At 43.3% G+C, this 27,347-nt stretch overlaps 1 protein-coding gene across 5 annotated transcripts in view; it reads left to right on the forward strand.

The window, feature by feature from the left end:
• The window catches only part of PEX5L (peroxisomal biogenesis factor 5 like), a 376,062-nt gene that overhangs the window by 293,782 nt on the left and 54,933 nt on the right, over positions 1-27,347 (forward strand). For all 5 annotated transcript variants that reach the window (XM_075340588.1, XM_075340590.1, XM_075340589.1 and 2 more), the window contains one exon: positions 14,231-14,317. In XM_075340588.1, the coding sequence (XP_075196703.1) occupies positions 14,231-14,317 (87 nt within the window). The remainder of the gene's footprint in view (positions 1-14,230; positions 14,318-27,347) is intronic.

Here is a 27,347-nt window from a genome sequence, read left to right on the forward strand (position 1 = left end):
ACGTGACCGTAAGTATGAACATTGCATATTAGTGCCCATGTGATGACTGCTGGAAACAGCAAGCACAACTGAATCCTGACAGTGAGTATATTACACACAACTAGGATAGTGCATGATACAGTGCTTAATTTATTATTAAAAGGATTGCTTAGGTTTCACTGCAGACTTCTGAATTCTCCCAGCGAGTGCACTGCACTCTTTCAGGATTCTCCTGTGCTGGTGACAATAGTAGAAGGTTACGAAAGTGCAAGTATTCGATTTGCATACTTCTGGCAACATTCTGACTGGATGTGTTCACTTGTTTTGAGTAAGGCCTAGCATGTCCAGTCAGTAGTGATGGGCTGACCTGGACTGTAAAAGTCTGGATCCACGTGGTTTCCAACTTTCTTGAGTGCTGGGCCCGGGTATTGATCTGCGTCCAGCAACTCAAGAAATTAAAAAAAAAAAAAGGAAAAATAAAGAAAATAAGATTGAAGCAAGCACTTCATACTTACTGAGGCTACGGCTGCCCATTCACTTACAGGGCTGCTCATTACCTTCATTGCATATGCTCATTACCTTCATTTCAGCACCAAATCTGCATCTCTTGGCAAAAAAAATACGGTTTTCTGCCAGGAGATGCAGGTGAGTTCATTGAGTTTAATGAGCTCACTTTAGGTCTTCTGAGATTAGGTTACTTGCAGTCACAGGTGGAGGATCGTAGGAACCTCCAGCTGTTAGCGCAACTATACTGAGTGACATCATTGCTCATCGCTGCAGGTCATTAACTCTCTGCCTGAAGCTCACAGTGGGCTGTCATGTTCCATGATCGCGCTTTGTCAGTTCAAATGTAGCAGAGCTGGAATCATCATGGGACCTCATGTGGATTATATCAGACCTGCAGGGGTGTTTTGGGGTTAATAAAGTGGTGAAAGAGGGGTTTTTTTTTGTATTTTACTTCCAATAAAGGATTTTTTAGGTGTTTGTGTGTATTTACTTTCACTTACAGATTAGTAATGGGGGGTCTCATAGACTCTCCCCATTACTAATCTATGGCTTAGTGGCAGCTGTGGGCTGCAATTAACCTCATATTACCCCAATCACCATTGCACAAGGACAATCGGGAAGAGCCAGGTAAAGTGCTGGGATTCTTATATCTAATGGATGCAACAATACTGGGCAGCTGCAGGCTGCTATTTTTAGGCTGTGGGCAGCCCAATTAGCATTGGTCTCCACAGCATAAGAATACCAGCCCCCAGCTGTTGGGTTTTATCATGGCTCGGTATCAAAATTGGGAGGACCATACGTCATTTTTTAAGTTATTTAAATAATTTAAAAAAAAGCATGTGGTTCCTCTTATTTTTATGTACAACCAAGATAAGTGCACAGCTGGGGGCTGCAGCCTGTAGTTGTGGGCTTGATCTTTTGCATTTTTAATTCTTGGATTCTAGTTCCCATAGACTAATGGAACCGGTTTTTAAAAACGAGATAACAAGAAACCTCCCGGTTATTTGCGAGTCTGCTCATCCCTATCAGTCAGCACATGACAGCATGCATGCAAATCGCATACTTGCGGTTTTATGACATCCCGCTCTCTCCATCAGCCCAAGAAAATCCTGACAGTGTACCGTGTGCTGCTTTAAGAATTCAGAAGTCTGCAGTCACATAGAATGACTGCTGATTTTCATCACAAACTTGTACAACCCCTTTAATACTTTTAACATAGATAAAAATATAGTAAACCTTAAAGAGGTGGTGTGAAATTCAAAGTTATTTTCCTCCTAAATCACTATTATGTGTTGTAATGTAAACTATTTTCTAATACACTTGAATTAAAAATTCCCTAGCTAAACTATTTAATTTTCTATTTTTTAATTTCCTTTTTGATGATGGTTTGTTTGAGAATCCCAATGCATGTTGGGATACTGAAACAAAGCATCATGAGGTGGCAGAGGCTATGGTCACTGCCACAGCCTGTGCCCCCTCCCTGAAACGAAGTGTTATCAGTGACACTCATTTCAGGGGCTGGGCTGCATTATGAGCTATGGACAATGACAGTGTGCTTTTTGTTGCCAGCTTAGATCAGCAATAAGAAGCTGACAGAAGAGCGTGTTTTCAGAATACCTGGCATGTGGAAACCACACCAAGCACATCTCACTGGAACTAGCCCAGCCCCTGAAATGAGAAATCCATTTTTAAGGTGGTGGCAGAGGCTGTGGCAGTCACTTCAGCCTTTGCCACCTAATATGGTAACGGTTCATTTGAGTATCCCAGCATGCACTGGAATTTTCAAATGAAGCATCATCAAAAAGGAAGTGAGAATTAAAATAAAAAAGTTAAAAAAGCAGTTATATAGTGTAGTTTGGGAACAGTAGAGAATTTGTTATTTGATTTATGGTATGGGGACACAGTGCGTTTTTATCATGTTGTTTGTCACAAAACCATATGCAAATTCTTATGCCAGCAAAGTCAATGAGAATCCTGATGTTTTGTGTACATGTTTGCTTTTTTCCTTTCAGATTTGTTACTGAGATATTTCTGTTGCATGTCAATTCTTTCAGCATTTTTGCAGCGTTTTTCCACCCCAGAGTGCATAGAAAGTGCATGGGAAAAATACATGCAAAAAAAAAACACATCAAAAACAAGCGTTTTTTTTGCTGCCAAGAGATGCAGATTTGGTGCAGAAATTTCTGCAACCACTCAGCATGCGTACAATCTTAGGAGGAAAATTACTTTAGATTTCTGACTACCACTTTAAACTGTCAGATGGCACAATACTTTATTAACATAGATATGGATTGTTACATTTGTACAAGATCAGAACCAATAACAGCAGAAGAAGACATAACCAGAACCACCAGCAGTACAGAAATACATCCCGAGAGCCACCATTAGGAACACATCATAAGATCCACTATCATGAGTACATCACCACAACAACCATCAATATATGAATACAGTTAGGTCCAGAAATATTTGGACAGTGACACAAGTTTTGTTATTTTAGCTGTTTACAAAAACATGTTCAGAAATACAATTATATATATAATATGGGCTCAAAGTGCACACTCCCAGCTGCAATATGAGAGTTTTCACATCCAAATCAGAGAAAGGGTTTAGGAATCATAGCTCTGTAATGCATAGCCTCCTCTTTTTAAAGGGACCAAAAGTAATTGGACAAGGGACTCTAAGGGCTGCAATTAACCTTGAAGGCGTCTCCCTCGTTAACCTGAAATCAATGAAGTAGTTAAAAGGTCTGGGGTTGATTACAGGTGTGTGGTTTTGCATTTGGAAGCTGTTGCTGTGACCAGACAACATGCGGTCTAAGGAACTCTCAATTGAGGTGAAGCAGAACATCCTGAGGCTGAAAAAAAAGAAAAAATCCATCAGAGAGATAGCAGACATGCTTGGAGTAGCAAAATCAACAGTCGGGTACATTCTGAGAAAAAAGGAATTGACTGGTGAGCTTGGGAACTCAAAAAGGCCTGGGCGTCCACGGATGACAACAGTGGTGGATGATCGCCGCATACTTTCTTTGGGGAAGAAGAACCCGTTCACAACATCAACTGAAGTCCAGAACACTCTCAGTGAAGTAGGTGTATCTGTCTCTAAGTCAACTTTAAAGAGAAGACTCCATGAAAGTAAATACAAAGGGTTCACATCTAGATGCAAACCATTCATCAATTCCAAAAATAGACAGGCCAGAGTAAAATTTGTTGAAAAACACCTCATGAAGCCAGCTCAGTTCTGGAAAAGTATTCTATGGACAGATGAGACAAAGATCAACCTGTACCAGAATGATGGGAAGAAAAAAGTTTGGAGAAGAAAGGGAACGGCACATGATCCAAGGCACACCACATCCTCTGTAAAACATGGTGGACGCAACGTGATGGCATGGGCATGCATGGCTTTCAATGGCACTGGGTCACTTGTGTTTATTGATGACATAACAGCAGACAAGAGTAGCCGGATGAATTCTGAAGTGTACCGAGATATACTTTCAGCCCAGATTCAGCCAAATGCCGCAAAGTTTATCGGACGGCGCTTCATAGTACAGATGGACAATGACCCCAAGCATACAGCCAAAGCTACCTAGGAGTTCATGAGTGCAAAAAAGTGGAACATTCTGCTATGGCCAAGTCAATCACCAGATCTTAACCCAATTGAGCATGCATTTCACTTGCTCAAATCCAGACTTAAGACGGAAAGACCCACAAGCAAGCAAGGCCTGAAGGCTGCGGCTGTAAAGGCCTGGCAAAGCATTAAGAAGGAGGAAACCCAGCGTTTGGTGATGTCCATGGGTTCCAGACTTAAGGCAGTAATTGCCTCCAAAGGATTCGCAACAAAATATTGAAAATAAAAATATTTTGTTTGGGTTTGGTTTATTTGTCCAATTACTTTTGACCTCCTAAAATGTGGAGTGTTTGTAAAGAAATGTGTACAATTCCTACAATTTCTATCAGATATTTTTGTTCAAACCTTCAAATTAAACGTTACAATCTGCACTTGAATTCTGTTGTAGAGGTTTCATTTCAAATCCAATGTGGTGGCATGCAGAGCCCAACTCGCGAAAATTGTGTCACTGTCCAAATATTTCTGGACCTAACTGTACATCACCAGAACCATCATTAGTACAGAAAAACATCACTAGAGCTAGCATCATTACATGAATAAATCTCCAGTATCACCATTAGTACATGAATACATTACTAGAGGTATCCAACCCGCTCCCACACTCACCATACTGTGTTTGCACAAATTTCCTACCCGACCGCTCCACCATACTGGTTTTGCAAATCCCCTCTCCGTCTTATCACAATAAATCTTCGCTTTCTTCAGCTCTTCAGCAGTGTGATCAAATGATCTGCTCATGCTGCAAACGTTGCTCTGACCCAAAAGTGCCACTGGTTAGGCTTTAATTGTTCTCGCTTCTGAATGAAGGTGCCACATAACTTCTTTGAGCTGGCTTAACTGCTGGCTCGGAAAATGGCCAAATCCCACTATGAGGAGTGACAAAATGTAATCCCCGGGGCACATCAAACCACCACATTAAACTGATATATAAACTGATACAATATATATGATAAATAATTGGATATACTTAATTTAAAATGCATCTATTTGCATCAGTTTTTACAATGGATCAGTTTATTTTGTTTACAATATGTAAAAGTAAGGATGTAAAAAAGTGCAAAAAAATATGGTGTGAATCAGGCCTAAGCCTTATATACTGAGCTTAGATTTGATGTATCTACATTTATTTTTAGATGCCTGATAGTTTAATAGGGAAACACTGTACTGTTGTGGAAGACAAAATGATTTGTAATGGATAATTGTGTACAGAGCGGCTTCACAATAGGACAGGAGTCTGAAATCCCTAACATAATCTTATTACTTGGATTCCTATTATGGGGCTGATCAGAATCTATTGCTGGACTGCTGAGGGAGATTGGATTCATTATTATTTCCTGGCCTTTTCTTCAGCTGGGTAGAATGTCTATTGTCTCAATCACGTATTCAGCCAAAACCGATGATGATAGCATCATTTTAGAAAATGTGTTCATACATATGGTTCTTAAGAAGAGGTATTGTAGAGCCAGAACAGAGCATCTATTAGAGAAATTGTCCACACAGATGAATGTTTTGCACAGCCTCTAATAGATGCTCTTATATGGATTTTTTTCCTGGTAACATATGCTATTTAAAGGGAACAGGTGAATTAACTATATTAACTGCAAATATAGGGTTAGCCTTTAAATTAATAGTGTTTGTAGCCTTCTTGGCATCAGCACCTTGAACCCCACTGCCTGAAGGAAATTAACTTTAATCCTCCCGGCAGCGTTCATGCTTCAGTCCTCGGGGGTTGCGGTTTTACCGTACTCACCGCTCTGTGTATCGAGAGCTGCACCTGTAACCACACTCCCCGCACTGACTGACAGCCAGGTCTAATGCTGAACCCGAAGTAATCAGATGCATCCCTGATGTTATTGGATGACAGATAAGTATCTGCCTTTTCCTCTCAGCATTGAGGATACCATTAGAGGTGACCAAATCCCCAACTCCATTCCAGCCTCAAATTTGCAATGAACCTGTTTCATGTTTCACTGTTGCCAGCAGACATTCCGTTTTGTACCTAATATTCCACATTTTGACTCAGCAGTTGAGAGTACATTCTGCCATTTTCTTGCTCCCTACTTTCCGTGCATAGTTGAGTCACCTATGCCATAAGTATGTTTTTGGCCACAAATCTTCCATGAAGACTACTTCTGGCCAGACTTCTCTGGATATTAGGGTGTAGTTGGGTCCCATGTGTTGTGGCCAGTTCTGAGCTGATGGCACCGAATGATATCTTCTTATTTCAAAGGGAATTATCCATGCATCTATGGTCCTCAACGTTGCCCATTTCTTGGTGTCCTCAATACTAAGAAATACAAGCAGATACTTATCCATCATTTAATTCCATTAGGGATGCACTTGGCTCCAAATTTATTCTGAAGCAGGGCAATGACCCCATTGCCATTTAGAACCATCTTCAAAGTAATGAACAATGAATCCTGGAAGATATGATATGGCAGAGCCCTGATCTTAACATTCTCCAGTCTTTGTAGGATTTCATGAATTCACAGAAGTATTTGCACAATCAGTTGTTAGTTTTCTGAGATCCTTGAACCAACCTCACGTGGAGTTCCTGCAAAAACAGCATGCAAGTGTATCTAGGAAAGTTGTCTATTGTCTTGAAGGCAGAGGGCGGTCACACCAAATATTTATTTAATTTAGAATTCTCTTTTGTTTATTCACTTTGTATTTTGTTAATTGATGAAAGTAAACTATTGACAACTTATTTTGTTAAGGGATTTTTACTTTGCACGATTTTTTCCACAAGTGCCTAAAACTTTTGCACATTACTATGTATCCAACCAGTTAATGACCCATAATATTTATTTTTGGCAATACTCAAAGGACATGCACTCCTGACTTACGTCCTGAAAACTTTCATACACAATATATCATAAAAGGCCTTCAAAAAACGCATGACTACACCTATAAAGGTCAAACTGTGAAGCGTAAAACAGCTAGAATAATACAGACTAAAACCATATAGTTTTTTGATAAATGAGATTTTATTTTTCTCCCCCATAAATCCTGTTTATGTGTAGACAAGTTTTGAACAATAATGCAACAAATTAAACACTGAAGATGTTGTCCCATCTTAGATATTTATGGTATATGCACAATTCTCAATAGAAGTTATCGCACCCCAGGGCTATGGGGTACTCGGTCCCCGGCCTGGTTTCACTGGGAAGTGTCACGGGTGTAATGTGCGGTGCCCGGTTCCATGACCCTAGGGAGCCACTTTTAAAAGAGGGATTATTTAGTTATTTACAGGGATTATTAATAAAGTTTTTGTTGTGACGCCACTTGTGGGTTGCGGCTATATAGATGGAGCCGCTGCTGCACAGTCTCTCACTGCTGGGGCTGATGTTAATGGCAGCCTGGATGTTGCGGCCATCCGCAAGAAGGGCCAGACCCCAGGGGATAGATGATGATGGTTGTTGTTTATGTCCATTAATAATAAGGGGGTGCAGAAAGAAGGTAGGTTACACAAGGAATTGCAGTGTAACTGGTTCATTACTCACAGAGATGTTGCTTGCAACCCGATGGAGGCTGGTCCTCACCACTGCTCCCCTTAGATCCAGTGCCGGTATGATGACCTGGTAGCTTACTTCCCCTGCACCTGTCTCTGGTTAGTGGGTCCCCGTGACTTGGAGCATCTGGGGGTCCCCTCCTTTCAGTCTTAGTCCATACGGCAGGTATCTTGAACCCTGTTGGGTCAGATCTCTGTTCTCGTTCCCAGGTTCTCCCTTCGTAACTGTGCCCGGACTTTATGGTCGCTGAGGTCCTGGATGGTCCCCTCACCGCAGATTTTTATCAGGTCTGCCTGCAGCTTTTTTCTGACCTAGGGCTCTGCACCCAGTTGGTGCTATGGCTCCGAGAGTACTCCGCCGTACTCCTTCGGCAACCACATGCCTAAGCCTGACAGGTCACTGCTACACTCTCCCGTCAGTACCGTTACGTCCATCTCCTTTCACCTCCACTTATTGACTATCTGGCCCCTCCTCCCTGGTTGTCATCTAGTGGACTGGATCGGTTCCACCCCAAGGTGACATCCATTGGGTCAAACTCTAGCCCATCAACAGTTTTGGGTGGGAGAAAACAGGGATTATATGTGTGTTTTGGTGTTACCGGCACTGGTCTTCTGGGTCCCTGGGGGTAGGCCCTGCATCTCTGACAGGATGCAGTTCCCTGTAGCTCCTGATGGCTCACGGGCGCTACACAGGTCCCACAATTCTACAATAATGCAATTTCCTGCAGACATGCCGTAGATGTTCAAGATGGGAATAATACTTTAATCTATACTTTTTCTGAAATTTATTTTTTGAAGAACCAGAATGATGTATATAAAAATGGTCAGCCAACCAATATCACCTTGCTACTGGGACCTATCTGTTGCCCCTGGACCATGCCTTATGGGAAATTGTTCCCAAGCACCTTTGAGCATCTTTATAAGCCATTTTAGATGGCATAACTGTAATTCTGGATATACTATTGGTCCTCAACAGCCACTAGCAATTTCCCTGATGAACCCCAAGTAAAATTGGGGGGAAACACATCGGGAATCAGGATTTATGGTACTCAGATGTGGGGACTTGTTATGGCATATGGATCCTCTCTGTAACCTGGGAGGGTTACCATTCAAACGCTAAGTACCCCATTTTCTTAATGATATAGCTAGAATACTAGCTACATTTTGCATACAAACCACCAGGCTATTATTATTTACAGATATAATTGGATCTAGGGTGGTTTGATGTGATGCTGGGTCCCCTGTGGGGTGTAATTGGTATATAGTTATGTGACGCCCTAGCCTATCAGGTCGTCACAGGGTATTGTGCAATCTGCCCTTCTGTGCAATATCCACCTCATCCTTGGTTACGGGTCCCTAACCAAAGGTGTTGCCAAAACCAGCTAATCAAAATCCTAGGAACACTCTGCACCACACCCACCAGACACAACAGTGGACGGCATGAGTGGAATAGGCTTGCCCATGTGGGGGTTGGTTTAGGGGAGGTCAGGAGTGTCAGGAGTCAGTCAGAGAAAAGGAGAGTGTAGTGTTGGAGGTGAAAGAGAGAGGAGGTCAGGAGCTGGGCTCCTTGGAAGTACTAGATAGCAGACTTTGGTCTGGGCCTGGCAGGAGCTGGACCCCCGGTCGTAGGGGATCGTGACAAAGGGCACAGCATTGTCGAGGAGGACAGCCGGCGGCCTTGTACCATCACCGGTCTGGGACCAGGGCACGACAGGGCACGTGGACTCTAGGTCAGGGAGTGGCTTCAGGCAACCTGACAATTTACCCGACGAGGACAGAGCCTTCAAGATCCGCTCTCCACCCGCTCCAAAATTGGGGTACTAGTGCAATGAGGGGGATAGGACTTTCCACACTTATGGTCCAGAAAATCCCAAGCGTGAACCCTGAGAGGAAGCTCCCTCAGTTAGCCACACTGGGGAGCGGGACTTGATTAGTTTCATGCTATAGGGACCAATTAGAAGAAAACAAAGTGCCAAGGGAAAGGTCAAGTTCAACAGGCAACACCAGCAGAAACGGGACCCAAACGTGCTCTCCCTCAGCGGCAGCGGCGTCCAGAACTTTGGTTTCCTAAAGTTGTCGGTGTCAGCAATATTGGATTGAGTGAGTACACAAGTGACCCTTACCTCCCTAACAGCACATCCCTGTCACCATCACTGAGTCCCGGGGCATCCCGTGGAGGGGTTAAAGACCTGGCTGCCCACTCCATCACCACTGGGTACTCCCCAGCTGCAGCGGTGGTACTCCAGCTTACCACACACCACGGGTGGCATCATGAACTCTCAATACACTATCCCCTGTAAATACCTCCCTTCTTTCGAGTGGTTGTGCGATCCCCAGGTCCGGACGCCCTCGAGCCACCGCGGATCCGGATTCGAGCAGCCCAGCTACTGACACGGTGGCGGCACAGTTATGTACGATACTAGTACCCTTCTGTCAGTATGAATGTACCCAGCATGCATTATTTCCTGCTCTGAAGTACCTTTGGTGGGAGGTTTGGGGAAGGCTTATTATTTAAGGTCGATAGGGAATTTAAGGGACAGCCACTGCGGAATGGGAGCACCACACTATTAGGGTGCTTAAAGCTCCATTGTCAGGCAGGCTTCAGTGGAGGGACAGTACTATCGTCATCCACTTTTTTTGCTAGTAACTAATTTCTAACTAGCTACCAATGTACCACTGCTCTTTAAGTCCCATCAATCCCCGTATGCGTATATTACCCGGTGTGCACTGCTCACACAAACACTGTATATATGTGTTAGGTTTGTCCCTTTTTGGTATTAAATGAACTGACAAATAAAGTATTGAATTTAGAGGAAGATTTAATTTTTCAGTTTCGTGAAATTTGTTTTTACAGTCAATGCATGATTATTATTATTATTTTCTTCGCTTTAAGTATTACTGAAAACCAGTGCAAACATTTTTTTATTATTACATAGCTTCACTATATTTCATACAGACTTTTTTAATAATATAAAAAAAAAAATATAAAACATTAAGTGGGTTTTCACCTGATAAATGTTAAAAGGGCTGTTCAGGACTTTAACATTGATGAACTATCCTTAGAATAGGTCATCAATATCTAATCAGTGGTAGTGCGACACACCCGGCACCCCCACAGATCAGCTGTTTCCGCTGCTGCCGCCAGCTAGGAACTACTGAGTTGTGGAGCTGGACTGCACAGCAAAGCTGCGTGATCAGGGACTGCACATCCGCCTCCTATTGATTTGAATAGGAAGTGAATATGCAGTACCTGACAGGGCTATGCTGTGTAGCTCTGCTATAGATTAGTTCCGGAGGGTGACACCGGTAGCAGTTGATCAATGGGGGTGCCAGGTGTCACACTCCCACCAATCAGACATTGATGACCTATGCTAAGGATACGTCATCAAGGAGGTTGTCTACTACTTTAACATTGATTGCCTATTCTTAAGATAGGTCATCAATGTGTGATCAGCCGGGGTCCAACACTCGGCACCCCCACGATCATCTGTTCTCACTGCCAGCAGCACATGCAGCCAGATATGCTCAGTTCCAGAGGTGCATGTCTTCTGACAGCGGCTGTAGCTGGGTACTGCACATCAGCCTTCCAATCAAATCAATGGGACGTGGATCTGCAGTACTCGGTTGCAGCCACTATCAGTTGATGGGGCAGCTCCGGAACTGAGCATTTCCAGCTGCATGCTGCCACCTCCAGCACCACGAGCAGCTGATCGTGGGGGTGAAAGGTGTTGGACCCCAGTAGATCAGACATTGATGACCTATCCTAAGGATAGGCAACCAATGTTAAAGTAATGGACAACCTCTTTAATGTAAGGGGTACTTTGCACGCTGCAACATCGCTAGCCGATTGTAGCGATGCCGAGCGCGATAGTACCCGCCCCTGTCGCAGATGCAATATCTTATGATAGCTACCGTAGCAAACATTATCGCTACGGCAGCTTCACATGCACTTACCTGCCCTGCGACGTGGCTCTGGCCGGCGACCCGCCTCCTTCCTAAGGAGGTGGGTCATGCGGTGTCACAGCGACATAACACGGCAGGTGGCCAATAGAAGCGGAGGGGCGGAGATGAGCGGGACGTAAACATCCCGCCCACCTCCTTCCTTCCTCATTGCAGGCGGGACGCAGGTAAGGAGATGTTCCTCGCTCCTGCGGCTTCATACACAGCGATGTGTGCTGCCGCAGGAACGAGGAACAACATCATACCTATCGCTGCAGCGAAATTATGTAAATGACCGACACTACACAGATCACCGATTTTCGACGCTTTTGCGATCGTTTATTGGTGCATCTAGGCTTTACACGTTGCGACGTCGTTACTGGCGCCGGATGTGCGTCACTTTCGATTTGACCCCGACGATATCGCAGTAGCGATGTCACAACGTGCAAAGTACCCCTTAAAGTCTCTGACAACCCCTTTAACAACATATTGCTTAGGGATCTGACCAAAAGAATGCTGATCTCTAGAGCAGCAAAATTACGAATGCACAAAGCATCTTTATCTTCTATTAGCTCTTCTATGTTTTTACTCGGCTGCAGAACAAGAAATTTGCAAATATCCAGGGCATTCATCTGTCCAAATATTAGCAGGAATAATTGGTATAATTTTTCTTCATTTAAATGGACATGAAAGAAACATTTCAGGTTTAACAATGTTCAAAGAAAAAAGTAACAGAAGGCCTAGGACTCAATCAGACATCAGTGATTTTTCAGTTACCCAAAAGAAAAACACAAAGACATGTGAACATATTCATGGATTATAAAGAGTACTTGTTTTATCTGTGAAATACACATATAGAACATGTACAGGAAAAATAGACGTCTGAATGAGGCCTTATTACAGTTTTGGAAAACTTGAGATTCAGTTAGAGAGAAGGCTTGACAAATAAGATTGCTCAGAGGCACAGCTGGGTTTAAATGTACAAGTGCACAATTGGGAATCTTCAGCATAAAAAGTGTCCTTTAAATCAAAACTGTTTATTGTGTTTCCATCTGGAGCTATAGAAAACGTAAAATAAATCCCGGATAGCCTAGCTAAAAGGGAAATGGGAGCAAGATGGAAACCTACTTAAATAATGAGCGAGAGATAGTACACAGCATAATTCAATATTATCCCTAGGACAAAAGAATCAATAGTGGGTTTATCTATTGTTTGCAATGCAAAAGACATATCCAGGTCAATTAAAACCTGACAATCAGATGGTCTTCTACTGTATGATTTCTCTAAATGCATTTCTGGTAGATGTAAATCATTAAATCCAGACTGTTGGTGCTTCACTAGTGTGAACACAGTAAGGGCTGCCCATACGATGCCGACACAGAAAATTCGAGAAAGGAAGATAGCAGTGCCTGGTAACAATGTCATGGCATACAAGATGATTTCATATGAATGGGTGTAGCAATACAAGCTAAGAATGTTAGTTTGAAGAACAGTTTAAGAGAGGAGTTGAATTAAATGTCAATTGAACTTATGTATTGTGTACTTTTATATCACAGCTACATACACTCTTATGCATATATTGGTTGGCTTGTTTGTTTTTTTACACTGAAATGTGTTAAGAAATACTCTATGGGGGGATATTTATCAACCCAAAAAACTGACAACAAAGAGTCATAAGATTTATGGAATTTGCACAAATTTATGCAAAGTTTTCACATTTTTTGTGAAAGCACTTTTCCAAAAAGAGCTGGGCTTAGCAAAGTGGGCCTACCACTAAAGATGAGCAATCCTGCCAAGGATCAGATCGGTTAAGGACCGCCGGTCCCACCTGAGAGTATAATCGGATCGATGATCCTAGCCGATCTGATCATCGATCCTAGCCGAACCCATTAAATTCAGTGGGAGGCAAAAGTGATGTGTTGTAAAATGGTGTAGGGGGGCTAAAAAAGAAAGAAAATAAAAAAGAGTTAAAGCAGTACATACTGGGTGTTTTGGGAATTAATAAGTGATGAAAGAGGGTGATCTTATGTCTTTTATTTCAAATAGAGGATTTTTTCGATGTTTGTGTTTATTTACTTTCACTTACAGATTAGTAATGGGAGCAAACGGGCACACCAGGGCAATCTGGAAGAGCCAGGTAAAGAGCCGGGATTGTCACATCTAATGTATGTGGCTATTCCCGGTGGCTACAGGCTGATATTTTTAGGCTGGGGGCTCCAAATAAGCACAGGTCACTCCAGCCTAAAAATACCAGCCCCCAGCTATCGGGCTTCATCTGGCTGCATATCAAAATCGGGAGGAACTGTTTTTTAAATTATTTATTTATTTTTTATTTAACTAATTAAGAAAAAAATTCCGCATGCGATTCCTCTTATTTTGATACACACCCAAGATAAGTGCATGGCCAGGGGCTGCAGCCTGTAGCCATGACTTTATCTGTACTTGTATCAATACGGGGGGGGCTGCGCGCTAATTGTTTTATTTATTTATCACCACTAGAAAGACACAGACAGCATATGTGTGATTCCAACCAACCAGAGATGTTGTCCCAGAGAGTGGGGGTGTGGTCCAACGGCAGCCAATCAGAGACGCCAATTCAGAATTGGGAATATTGTTGTATGAATATTCAGAGTGCTTAATAACATAATGTTTAATCCTTTTTTCCAGGGTAGAGAATTGCGCTTGGGAGGAGCATATTTGTCCAGAAACCAGTCATTGGAAGAAGAATTTGAAAGAGCAAAGGCTGCGGTTGAGGTAATGTGTCAAACATAGACGAGTATATTCATGACAAAATCAGAAAAAAAGGCAAAAACTGTAAATTGTTAATTAAAGAAAAGCATGTGTAGTCTACTCCTATACTACTATTTTCTAAAAAAAAAAAAAATTGAAAAAAACTTAAGAAACTGACTAAAATCTATGCATCTATGATTCCGTTAACATTCTCAGCCCAAGAGTTCCACTACATTTTTTAGGAAAATGAAATGATCGAGCTGGGCTGCACATTTAGCCTTTGTTTCCCATGAAGTAAGCTCCCCAGGAGGGATCTAAAAACTACTGAACCCCAACCATCCTTGGAAAAAAACATGCCGAAGGACAAGTGAGGAGACAGTTGCTCACGAAAGAGTTGTGTTATCTCTATGGTCACCTTAAGGCTATGTGCACACGCGACAATGTACCCGCGGATTTTGCCGTGGAAAACCTGCAGATTTATCTGGATTTTCTAGATAAATCCACAGGTTTTAGCAAGTACAGACACTCCCCATGTTAACCTATGGGACATGGGGAGTGCCGTGTCCATGGTGCGGTATGTGTGGCTGCGGAATATGCTGCGGAAGACCCGCAGCCGCACATAACTGCATGTCAATTACTCCTGCGGAAATCCCTGCGGTTGTCCCGCCTTTCCACTATGGAGATAGAGGCCGGGACTTCGGCAGGTAAGTCGCACGAATGTCCGCAGGTTTACCACAGATATTTTGCTGGAATCCCGCAGCAATGGATAGATTGGGAATCCGGAGAGCTGCTGTGGGAAACCTGCGGACATACCTGCGGGTACATTGTCCCGTGGGCACATAGCCTTAGGATACGTTTACCACTGGCTGATTTGCTGAGAATTTTCTATAAATCCACTGAATGTCTTAGTACCAAATCCACACCAAATGGAATTATGGTGTTTTTTCTAACTCCCACAGATAGTATACAGTGCCTAGGTAGGGGAGTGTAAAGATTCACCTTCAATTTATTTTTGAGGATTGCTTATATTGGAAAGGATTGGGTTCAAATTCTAACAATGATAATATGTGTAAGGAGTTGGTATGTTTTCCCCATGTTTGCGTGGGTTTCCTCCAGGTACTCTGGTTTCTTCCCACTCTCCAAAGATTCCCTGATATGGAATTTAAATTGTGAGCCCCAGTGTGGACAGTAATGATAATGTCTGTAAAGCACTGAGAAATATATTGGTGCTATAAGAGTAAAATAAACAAATAGTTAATGAGGATTGTAAATTTTAGTTTTATCTCTAACCCTTTTTTCAATTAAAGTCAATCCAGCGAAAAGCCAAGAACTATGGATTAGCAATCCAAGTGCAGTTTGATAAGGGAGGCCCATTGCCTCTATACTGCCCGGGGCCCTGGATACTCTTAATCCACCCCTGAGTGAGCAAAGCCTAACAATAAGGTTCTTCTTTAGGGGATGGGGGATAAGACAAGTTAATTAAGCATCAAGTCCTTTAACATTTTAGCAATCATTTCAGAAGTTATTATCTTAATCTACTCTACACTGTTACCTATGCTGAAAACAAGGATATGTAAGCAACATATTCTTAACAAGGCATAGATGTATAAAGCAACAGAATCTTACATGTCAATTTTCATCTTGCACAAAATCAACATTTTTTTCTACAAAATATGAGATTCAGATGACGGCGACAGATGACTTGCACAAAACAGTAAAGGCCGCTTTTGGGGTCAGGGAATTTGTGACGCACATCCGGCCGCGTTAGTGATGTCGTTGCGTGGGACACCTATGAGCGATTTTGAATCGTCGCAAAAACGTTCAAAATCGCTAATCGGTGACATGCCCCCCTATTCTCAATTATCGTTGCTGCTGCATGCACGATGTTGTTCGTCGTTCCTGCGGTAGCACACATCGCTATGTGTAACAGCCCAAGAACTAGGAACCTCACCTTACCTGCGGCCGCCGGCAATGAGTAAGGAAGGAGGTGGGCGGGATGTTACGTCCCGCTCATCTCCGCCCCTCCTTTTCTATTGGACGGCGGTTCAGTGACGCTGCTGTGATGTTGCTGTGACGCTGAACGAACCGCCCCCTTAGAAAGGAGGCGGTTCGCCGCTCACAGCGACGTCGCAGAGCAGGTATGTGTGTGTGACACTGCCGTAGCGATAATGCCAATCACCGCATATTGGCTGTACGACGGGGGCGGGTGCTATCACGCTCAACATCGCCAGCAAATGCTAGCGATGTCGCAGCGTGTAAAGCGGCCTTAAATCTTATTCATCACTAAAATATTTGTTCTGGATGAAATAAAATAGTCTCTCGGAAATGATGGTTATTTCATAAAGAAGACTTTATTTATGGATAATGGGGCATAGCAAGATGGCAGATGGAATTACTGGGAAGCCGTACATTTTAAGACAATATATCAGCTACCAATTTGAAAGGTCATGTATTCTGAGATCTACAGTAGTTTTGTAGTTATCTATAAAATTCCCTCACGATATTCTAAGGGGCACTTTGCACACTGCGACATCGCAGGTGCGATGTCGGTGGGGTCAAATTGAAAATGACGCACTTCCGGCATCGCATGCGACATCGCAGTGTGTAAAGGCTGGATGATACGATTAACGAGCGCAAAAGCGTCGTAATCGTATCATCGGTGCAGCGTCGGCGTAATCCATGATTACGCTGACGCGACGGTCCGATGTTGTTCCTCGCTCCTGCGGCAGCACACATCGCTGTGTGTGAAGTCGCAGGAGCGAGGAACGTCTCCTACCGGCCTCAGTGCGGCTTCCGTAGGATATGCGGAAGGAAGGAGGTGGGCAGGATGTTTACATCCTGCTCATCTCCGCCCCTCCGCTCTGATTGGCCGCCTGCCGTGTGACGTCGCAGTGACGCCGCACGACCCGCCCCCTTAACAAGGAGGCGGGTCGCCGGCCACAGGGACGTCGCACGGCAGGTGAGTGTGTGTGTGAAGCTGGCGTAGCGATAACTTTCGCTACGCCAGCTATCACCACATATCGCTGCTGCGACGGGGGCGGGCACTATCATAAAAGATGTCATAAAAAACTCTCCAAAATTACTTAAACAAAACATGTTTCAGGACATAAGATGTTGGCATGTCCTGAATAGAGATGAGCGAACCGGTCCCGGTTCGGCTCGAGGCCGGTTCGCCGAACGGGGGTCCCGTTCGAGTTCGGTTCGTCGAACGTTCGACGAACCGAACTCGAACGTATAGGCTATAATGGGAGGCAATCACAAACACATAAAAATGCATTATAAATGTACACAAACAGTTAATAAACATTGCCATAACACTTACCGGTCCTCGCGATCCCTTCTGCACTCTGTCTCCTGCCGCTATTCCATCCGATGATCGCTGAATCCTCCCGGTGACCTGCACTGCCAGCAGAGAAGCAGGACCTATCGTGACGTCAAAATAGCCATGTGACCAGTCACGTGGCTATTATCTCATTGGCTACAGACTGGTCACATGACTATGACACGTCATGTAGGACCTGCGAGTGCATCTCTCCGGTACACGGTGCACATATGTGTATCGCCGTGTACCGGCGACATGCTCTAGCACACGGTCGACTCCCCGTTCCGTTAGGGACCGGCTGACACAGCCGGTCATTAACGGAGATCACCGTTGCCATAGCAACGCAGTTAGCGGTGACGTCACCGCTAACCGCGGCTCCGGGAGCACCGTTGCTATGGTAACGCGTCTGTCAGCGTTACCGCTAGCAGCCAGCAGTGATCACTCACGGAGTGAAGGCTGCACGCTGCTTCCCGATTGTAGTGAGCATTGTAGTTAGGATGGAGGTTCCCCAGCCCCAAGTGATGCCCCTCACTACAATCGTCACTACTACTACACTAGAAAGAAAGAAGACAGAAGAGCAGGATCGTGGAGGGCTGACAGGGGTAATAAAGATGGAGTCTCTAATGTGTCTGTGTATTTATTTCTATTAAAGTATTTTTTCTCTGTGTGGTGTCTTTTTTTAACCCTTTATTGGAGATTCTTAATGGCCGGGTCAAACGTGCCTGACATTAAGAATCTCTGGCTTAATACTGGCTGGTAAAACAAAGCCAGTATTAACTCATGATTACCCAACAAGCCACCCGGCTCCAGGGCTGTTGGAAGAGTTGGATACAGCGCCAGATGATGGCGCTTCTATGAGAGCGCCATTTTCTGGGACGGCTGCGGACTGAAATCCGCAGCAGAGGCGCCCACAAACCTCGGGCTAACCTGTGCTGCGGATTCCAATCCCCAGCTGCCTAGTTGTACCCGGCTGGACACAAAAATAGGGCGAAGCCCACGTCATTTGTTTTTTAATTATTTCATGAAATAAGTGAAATAATTAAAAAAAACGGGCTTCCCTATATTTTTGGTTCCCAGCCGGGTACAAATAGGCAACTGGGGGTTGGAGGCAGCCCGTGGCTGCCAGCTGTACCTGGCTAGCATACAAAAATATGGCGAAGCCCACGTCATTTTTTTGGTGGGCAAAAAACTTCTGCATACAGTCCTGGATGGAGTATGCTGAGCCTTGTAGTTCTGCAGCTGCTGTCTGCTCTTCTCCATACAGACAGACAGCAGCTGCAGAACTACAAGGCTCAGCATACTCCATCCAGGACTGTATGCAGAAGTTTTTTGCCCCCTGAAAAAATTATGTGGCTTCGCCATATTTTTGTATGCTAGCCAGGTACAGCAGGCAGGTACGGCTGCCCTCAACCCCCAGTTGCCTATTTGTACCCGGCTGGGAACCAAACATAAAGGGAAGCCCTTTTTTTTATTATTTCATGAATTTCATGAAATAATTAGAAAATAAATGACGTAGGCTTTGCCCCATTTTTGTGTCCAGCCAGGTACAACTAGGCAGCTGGGATTGGAATCCGCACCACCGGTTGGCCTGAGCTTTCTGGGCCCCACTGCTGCGAATTGCAGTCTGCAGCCACCTCAGAAAATGGCATTTTCATAGAAGCGCCATCTTCTGGCGCTGTATCCAACTCTTCCAGCACCTGCCTGCTATACCTGGCTAGCATACAAAAATATGGCGAGGCTCACGTCCTTTTTTTGTAGCTTTTTGGCAAAAAAAAAAAAAATGCTTCCCTGGATTTTCCATTGCCAGTGAAGGTAACACCAAGCAGTGGGGGTTAGCAGCCAGTAGCTGCTTGGATTACCCTTAGCTAGCAATACAAAAAATGCAGTGGGAGCTAACATATATTTTTTTTAATTATTTATTTAAATAACTAAAAATAAAATGGGCTTCCCTGTATTTTGATTGCTGGACATCACAGTGCTGTAAAAATAAATCTTTAAAAAAATGACGTAGCGCTCCGCGGTATTTTTGATTCTCAGCGCAGATAAAGCAGACAGCTATGGGTTGCCACCCCCATCTGCCTGCCGTTACCTTGGTTGGCAATCAAAATACAGGGAAGCCCATTAATTTTTTCTATTTAAAAAATAGTTAAAAAAAAAAAATTACGTTGGGTCCCCCCATTTTTGATAGCCAGCTAGGGTAAAGCAGACGGCTGTAGCCTGAAAACCACAGCTGGCAGCTTTACCGTGGTTGGGGATCCAATGTGGAGGTCCCCTCAGGCTCTTTTTTATAATTATTTTATAAATATTAATAATTACACAATAAAAGTAGGGGACCCCCCAAATTGGATCACCAGCCAAGGTAAAGCGGACAGCTGTGGTCTGGTATTCTCAGGGTGGGAAGGTCCATAGTTATTGGGCCTTCACAGCCTAAAAATAGCAGGCCGCAGGCACCCCAGACGTGGCGCATCCACTAGATGCGCCAATCCTGGCGCTTCACCCCAGCTCATCCCGTGCCCTGGTGCAGTGGCAAACGGGGTAATAAATCGGGTTGATACTAGCTGTAAAGTCACCTGAGATCAAGCCCAGCAGTTTGTGATGTCATGGCGTCTATTAGATACCCAACATCATAAACTGTCAGTACTAACAAAAACAAAAAATCGACAAAAGAAATTTATTTGAAAAAACAGTCCCCAAAACATTTCCTCTTTCACCAATTTATTGTAAGAAAAAAAATAAAGGGGTCCCACGACGACTCTGGACCGTCTAGAATATGGGGGGGGACACTCAGGGAACGTATCCCCCATTTTCTAGGAGTGCGGACCCTTCATGTGAGGAGTGTGGGTGCAATGAATCTGCACTCACTCTCCCCGGGTCCACAGCAGCAGAGTCCATGTCGTAATGGTTGCTACCAAAGCTGCAATGCCCTGCTCATGAGGTAAGGGCATGCCTAATCAGGAGAACTACTGTAGAGGAAGCTCTGCTCACTGGTATATAGGTGCTCAGAGGTAATAATAGATAAAAATAGTGAGTAACCTCGGCACTCTATATCTCCCAGACTAAGTCAGTAAGTCACAACGGATAGTAATGCAAAATCACTCTTTATTGGTCCGTATTAAGAAAATTTTTTTTTCATAAGCATATATGTTTTTGTCCAAAACAAGTTACAAATGACGTTTCGGCCTGAGCCTTCGTCAGATTGGACTTATCTGCATGTAATCATGAAAAATGACAATAATCAGTATCACATAAGAGTGAGAGAACAATAACATAAACTCGAACAATGTAGAGGTACAATTGGGATGCAGCAAAAAAATTGCAACACAGCAAGAAATGAAACACATGATACAAATGTCATAATACAGTACAAGGACAATATAGTAATGACAAATATGGGGTAAGAGTAGGCTTAGACAGCTCTGGTACGAAAAAGATGTCAATCATGAAGTAACATGTGCAGTAGGTGTAGAGCTACACTATGCATGGCAGAGCTAATAGGTAGACCGACCATAGAAAAAGTAGAGAAAAAGTGGAGAAAAAGTGGAGAATAAGTGGAACATAAGAGGAGAAAAAGTGGAGAAAAAGTGGAGAAAAAAGTGGAGAAAAAGTGGAGAAAAAGTGGAGAAAAAGTGGAGAAAAAGTGGAGATTAAGAGGAGAAAAAGTGGAGAAAAAAGTGGAGAAAAAGTGGAGAAAAAGTGGAGCATAAGTGGAGAAAAAGTGGAGAAAAAGTGGAGAAAAAGTGGAGCATAAGAGGAGAAAAAGTGGAGAAAAAAGTGGAGAAAAAGTGGAGAAAAAGTGGAGCATAAGAGGAGAAAAAGTGGAGAAAAAGTGGAGAAAAAGTGGAGCATAAGAGGAGAAAAAGTGGAGAAAAAGTGGAGAAAAAGTGGAGCATAAGAGGAGAAAAAGTGGAGATTAAGAGGAGAAAAAGTGGAGAAAAAGTGGAGCATAAGAGGAGAAAAAGTGGAGAAAAAAGTGGAGAAAAAGTGGAGAAAGTGGAGAAAAAAATGGAGAAAAAGTGGAGAAAAAGTGGAGAAAAAGTGGAGAATAAGAGGAGAAAAAGTGGAGAAAAAGTGGAGAAAAAGTGGAGAATAAGAGGAGAAAAAGTGGAGAATAAGTGGAGAAAAAAATGGAGAAAAAGTGGAGAAAAAGTGGAGAAAAAGTGGAGCATAAGAGGAGAAAAAGTGGAGAAAAAGTGGAGAAAAAGTGGAGAAAAAGTGGAGCATAAGAGGAGAAAAAGTGGAGAAAAAAGTGGAGAAAAAGTGGAGAAAAAGTGGAGCATAAGAGGAGAAAAAGTGGAGAAAAAGTGGAGAAAAAGTGGAGCATAAGAGGAGAAAAAGTGGAGAAAAAGTGGAGCATAAGAGGAGAAAAAGTGGAGAAAAAGTGGAGAAAAAAGTGGAGAAAAAGTGGAGAAAAAGTGGAGAAAAAGTGGAGAAAAAGTGGAGATTAAGAGGAGAAAAAGTGGAGAAAAAGTGGAGAAAAAGTGGAGCATAAGAGGAGAAAAAGTGGAGAAAAAAGTGGAGAAAACGTGGAGAAAACGTGGAGAAAAAGTGGAGAAAAAGTGGAGAAAAAGTGGAGCATAAGAGGAGAAAAAGTGGAGAAAAAGTGGAGAAAAAAGTGGAGAAAAAGTGGAGAAAAAGTGGAGAAAAAGTGGAGAAAAAGTGGAGAAAAAGTGGAGCATAAGAGGAGAAAAAGTGGAGAAAAAGTGGAGAAAAAGTGGAGAAAAAGTGGAGCATAAGAGGAGAAAAAGTGGAGAAAAAGTGGAGAAAAAAGTGGAGAAAAAGTGGAGAAAAAGTGGAGAAAAAGTGGAGAAAAAGTGGAGAAAAAGTGGAGATTAAGAGGAGAAAACGTGGAGAAAAAGTGGAGAAAAAGTGGAGCATAAGAGGAGAAAAAGTGGAGAAAAAAGTGGAGAAAACGTGGAGAAAACGTGGAGAAAAAGTGGAGAAAAAGTGGAGAAAAAGTGGAGCATAGGAGGAGAAAAAGTGGAGAAAAAAGTGGAGAAAACGTGGAGAAAAAGTGGAGAAAAAGTGGAGAAAAAGTGGAGCATAAGAGGAGAAAAAGTGGAGATTAAGAGGAGAAAAAGTGGAGAAAAAGTGGAGAAAAAGTGGAGAAAAAGTGGAGAAAAAGTGGAGAAAAAGTGGAGCATAAGAGGAGAAAAAGTGGAGAAAAAGTGGAGAAAAAAGTGGAGAAAAAGTGGAGAAAAAGTGGAGCATAAGTGGAGAAAAAGTGGAGAAAAAGTGGAGAAAAAGTGGAGCATAAGAGGAGAAAAAGTGGAGAAAAAAGTGGAGAAAAAGTGGAGAAAAAGTGGAGCATAAGAGGAGAAAAAGTGGAGAAAAAGTGGAGAAAAAGTGGAGCATAAGAGGAGAAAAAGTGGAGAAAAAGTGGAGAAAAAGTGGAGCATAAGAGGAGAAAAAGTGGAGATTAAGAGGAGAAAAAGTGGAGAAAAAGTGGAGCATAAGAGGAGAAAAAGTGGAGAAAAAAGTGGAGAAAAAGTGGAGAAAGTGGAGAAAAAAATGGAGAAAAAGTGGAGAAAAAGTGGAGAAAAAGTGGAGAATAAGAGGAGAAAAAGTGGAGAAAAAGTGGAGAAAAAGTGGAGCATAAGAGGAGAAAAAGTGGAGAAAAAGTGGAGAAAAAGTGGAGAAAAAGTGGAGCATAAGAGGAGAAAAAGTGGAGAAAAAAGTGGAGAAAAAGTGGAGAAAAAGTGGAGCATAAGAGGAGAAAAAGTGGAGAAAAAGTGGAGCATAAGAGGAGAAAAAGTGGAGAAAAAGTGGAGAAAAAGTGGAGCATAAGAGGAGAAAAAGTGGAGAAAAAGTGGAGAAAAAAGTGGAGAAAAAGTGGAGAAAAAGTGGAGAAAAAGTGGAGAAAAAGTGGAGATTAAGAGGAGAAAAAGTGGAGAAAAAGTGGAGAAAAAGTGGAGCATAAGAGGAGAAAAAGTGGAGAAAAAAGTGGAGAAAACGTGGAGAAAACGTGGAGAAAAAGTGGAGAAAAAGTGGAGAAAAAGTGGAGCATAAGAGGAGAAAAAGTGGAGAAAAAGTGGAGAAAAAAGTGGAGAAAAAGTGGAGAAAAAGTGGAGAAAAAGTGGAGAAAAAGTGGAGAAAAAGTGGAGCATAAGAGGAGAAAAAGTGGAGAAAAAGTGGAGAAAAAGTGGAGAAAAAGTGGAGCATAAGAGGAGAAAAAGTGGAGAAAAAGTGGAGAAAAAAGTGGAGAAAAAGTGGAGAAAAAGTGGAGAAAAAGTGGAGAAAAAGTGGAGATTAAGAGGAGAAAACGTGGAGAAAAAGTGGAGAAAAAGTGGAGCATAAGAGGAGAAAAAGTGGAGAAAAAAGTGGAGAAAACGTGGAGAAAACGTGGAGAAAAAGTGGAGAAAAAGTGGAGAAAAAGTGGAGAAAAAGTGGAGCATAGGAGGAGAAAAAGTGGAGAAAAAAGTGGAGAAAACGTGGAGAAAGAGTGGAGAAAAAGTGGAGAAAAAGTGGAGCATAAGAGGAGAAAAAGTGGAGATTAAGAGGAGAAAAAGTGGAGAAAAAGTGGAGAAAAAGTGGAGAAAAAGTGGAGAAAAAGTGGAGAAAAAGTGGAGCATAAGAGGAGAAAAAGTGGAGAAAAAAGTGGAGAAAAAGTGGAGAAAAAGTGGAGAAAAAGTGGAGATTAAGAGGAGAAAAAGTGGAGCATAAGAGGAGAAAAAGTGGAGAAAAAAGTGGAGAAAAAGTGGAGAAAGTGGAGAAAAAAATGGAGAAAAAGTGGAGAAAAAGTGGAGAAAAAGTGGAGAATAAGAGGAGAAAAAGTGGAGAAAAAGTGGAGAAAAAGTGGAGAATAAGAGGAGAAAAAGTGGAGAATAAGTGGAGAAAAAAATGGAGAAAAAGTGGAGAAAAAGTGGAGAGAAAGTGGAGAAAAAAATGGAGAAAAAGTGGAACACCCTTTGGTACCTTTCATGTGGCACTAAGGGGTGCTTAGCTTTGTATTTAGCCAAAAAAATGAAAAAAAAATGACATAGGGTTCCCCCTAGTTTTGTAGCCAGCTAGGGTAAAGCAGACGGCTGCAGCCTGCAGACCACAGCTGGCAACCTCACCTTGGCTGGTAATCCAAAACTGAGGGCACCCCACGCTGTTATTTTAAATTAAATAAATAATTGAAAAAAAAAACACGTAGGGGTCCCCCAAAATTGGATCACCAGCCAAGGTAAAGCAGACAGCTGGGGCCTGATATTCTCAGACTAGGGAGGTCCATGGTTATTGGAATCTCCCCAGCCTAAAAATAGCAGGCCGCAGCCGCCCCAGAAGTGGCGCATCCATTAGATGCGCCAATCCTGGTGCTTCGCCCCAGCTCATCCCGCGCCCTGGTGCGGTGGCAAACGGGGTAATATTTGGGGTTAATACCAGATGTGTAATGTCACCTGGCATCAAGCCCTGGGGTTGGTGAGGTCAGGCGTCTATCAGATACCCGACATCACCAACCCAGTCAGTAATAAAAAAAAAATACACGACAAACACATTTTTATTTGAAAAAACACTCCCCAAAACATTCCCTCTTTAACCAATTTATTAGATTGAAAAACAAATCCAGGTCTGGTGTAATCCAAGGGGTTGCCATGACGATGCACACTGTCCCAGTCAATGAAGAGCAGGATGTTCCCCATTGGCTGGGAGAGCAGTGCAGTGACCTGAGCTAACATCAATGGGTCAGCCCAGGTCACTGCAGGGGGGTGACAAGTGCTGCTGTCAGTGAGGTACATTACCTGCGCTGATCTCCAGCACACTGACAGCCCCTGTCACTGAGCTCAATGACCGCCCGGCGCCTTCACACCAAGTATCGCGAGAGGTCCGTGACGTCACCGCTAGTCAGTCTCGGGTCGGAAGCGATAGGTGATGTGACAAGCGGCGGCCATGGAGGACAGTGACAGCGCTGAGGTCGGGATGGCGGGACTTCATCACCGCAGGTAAGCCGAGCGAGCGAGCGAGCGGGCGGGCGGGCGGGCGGGCGGGGGGGGGGGGTGTGGATGTGTGTGTGTGTGTGTGTTTGTGTATGTGTATGTATGTGTACATGCCGCGGGCAGGAGGGGGTGGAGCGAGCTGAGCGGGAAAGTGTGGGCTTCCTGCACGTAACTAAGATAAACATCGGGTTACTAACCAAAGCGCTTTGCTTGGATACCCGATGTTTATCTTGGTTACCAGCTTGTGGCAGGCTGCCAGCGATGGCTCCTGCTCACTGTAGCTGTAAAAAGCCCTGCTTTTTGCTGCTAGAACCGTTCTCGAACGTATCTAGAACTATCGAGCTTTTAGCAAAAAGCTCGAGTTCTAGTTCGATCTCGAACAGCCCAAAAATCACTCGAACCTAGAACTGGAGAACCACGAACCACGAACCGCGCTCAACTCTAGTCCTGAAGTGTCTTCCGCCTTAAAAACTCACCTAGTTCACACACAAAAGACATTCTGTGCACATACCCTTGCCGTAACAGTTTTCATCTTCCTAACAGAACCCCATTTTTCAAATATGACATTTTGTCACCATATGATTATAATGTTGGAATTTTTCTGGATCACAGTGATTCTTAGGGGTACTTTGCACGCTGCGACATTGCTAGCCGATGGTAGCGATGGCGAGCGCGATAGTACCCGCCCCCGTCGCACATGAGATATCTTGTGATAGCTGCTGTAGCGAACATTATCGCTACGGCAGCTTCACACGCACTTACCTGCCCTGCGACGTCACTCTGGCCAGCGAACCGCCTCCTTCCTAAGGGCTTGACAAGATCTGTGGTAGGGAAAACAAGGGCGCAATAGGGTCTTACCCGATATTTAGGGTATAAGAAAAATGGAGAGATGCACTCACCTGGTCTGGTTGTGATAGTCACAACCCCTATAACAGCGTATGGGAGTGCTGAGCTGGTTCCAGCAGCGGCCCCGTCAGAAGTGGTTACTGTAAAAACGGGGATGAAAGAAGACGGGTTTTTCAGCCGCGCTATGAACCACACCGTTGAAGATTCCTTAAGATATTTTTATTGAGCCATTCCAACGCGTTTCAAAGGCATAACCGCCTTCTTCCTCAGGGAATAGAAATATACCAATACAGAAAAAAACAGGGTTTAAATAGAGATTACACAGAGAGGCCATATTGCTGAAAATGACCTCATTGCCCCATGACTCATAGACACGAGGAGTGAATCTACGTCATGATCAGAAAAAAAAAGGGGGAGGAGAAGGGAAGGAGGGATGAAAGAAAAAAGAGGAAAAATTTTTTTTTTATTATTTAATGCATACAAGTCTTGCATGCTTTAATGAATTGAATAAAGGAAGATTCATGTCCAGCATGGTGATACAATAGGATGATTATATGGTGTATGGGAAAATGTATATATATGGTGGAAACTATAATAGAAAAGATGTAATGAAAAATAAAATAAAATTTGTTTTATCAAAAATTGTGCGTTCATTTATGTGTGCTTTATAATTGTATTTCTTTGGAAAATAAATGAGGGGGAGGGGGTTTTTGGGGGAGAGAAAAAGGAGGACTTGAACCTACAGGAGAGGCATCGGAACGAACAGAGAGAAGCTGCCTCATTCACCATTACTCTGCCCTAGGAGTATACTAAAAAACAAAGGCTCAAATGGGATGTCATTAAAAAATCCTCATCTACCTGGTTTTACAGTGATATAAATATATATATGTAGGTGAACGTTCTGAAATTTTAGCCCCATTTTATTTGGGGATAATGTGAGGAACGTGAATGAACTGGTTGAATCTCTACA

Source organism: Anomaloglossus baeobatrachus, chromosome 3, assembly GCF_048569485.1.
Source record: "Anomaloglossus baeobatrachus isolate aAnoBae1 chromosome 3, aAnoBae1.hap1, whole genome shotgun sequence".
In the NCBI taxonomy this organism is placed as follows: Eukaryota; Metazoa; Chordata; class Amphibia; order Anura; family Aromobatidae; genus Anomaloglossus; species Anomaloglossus baeobatrachus.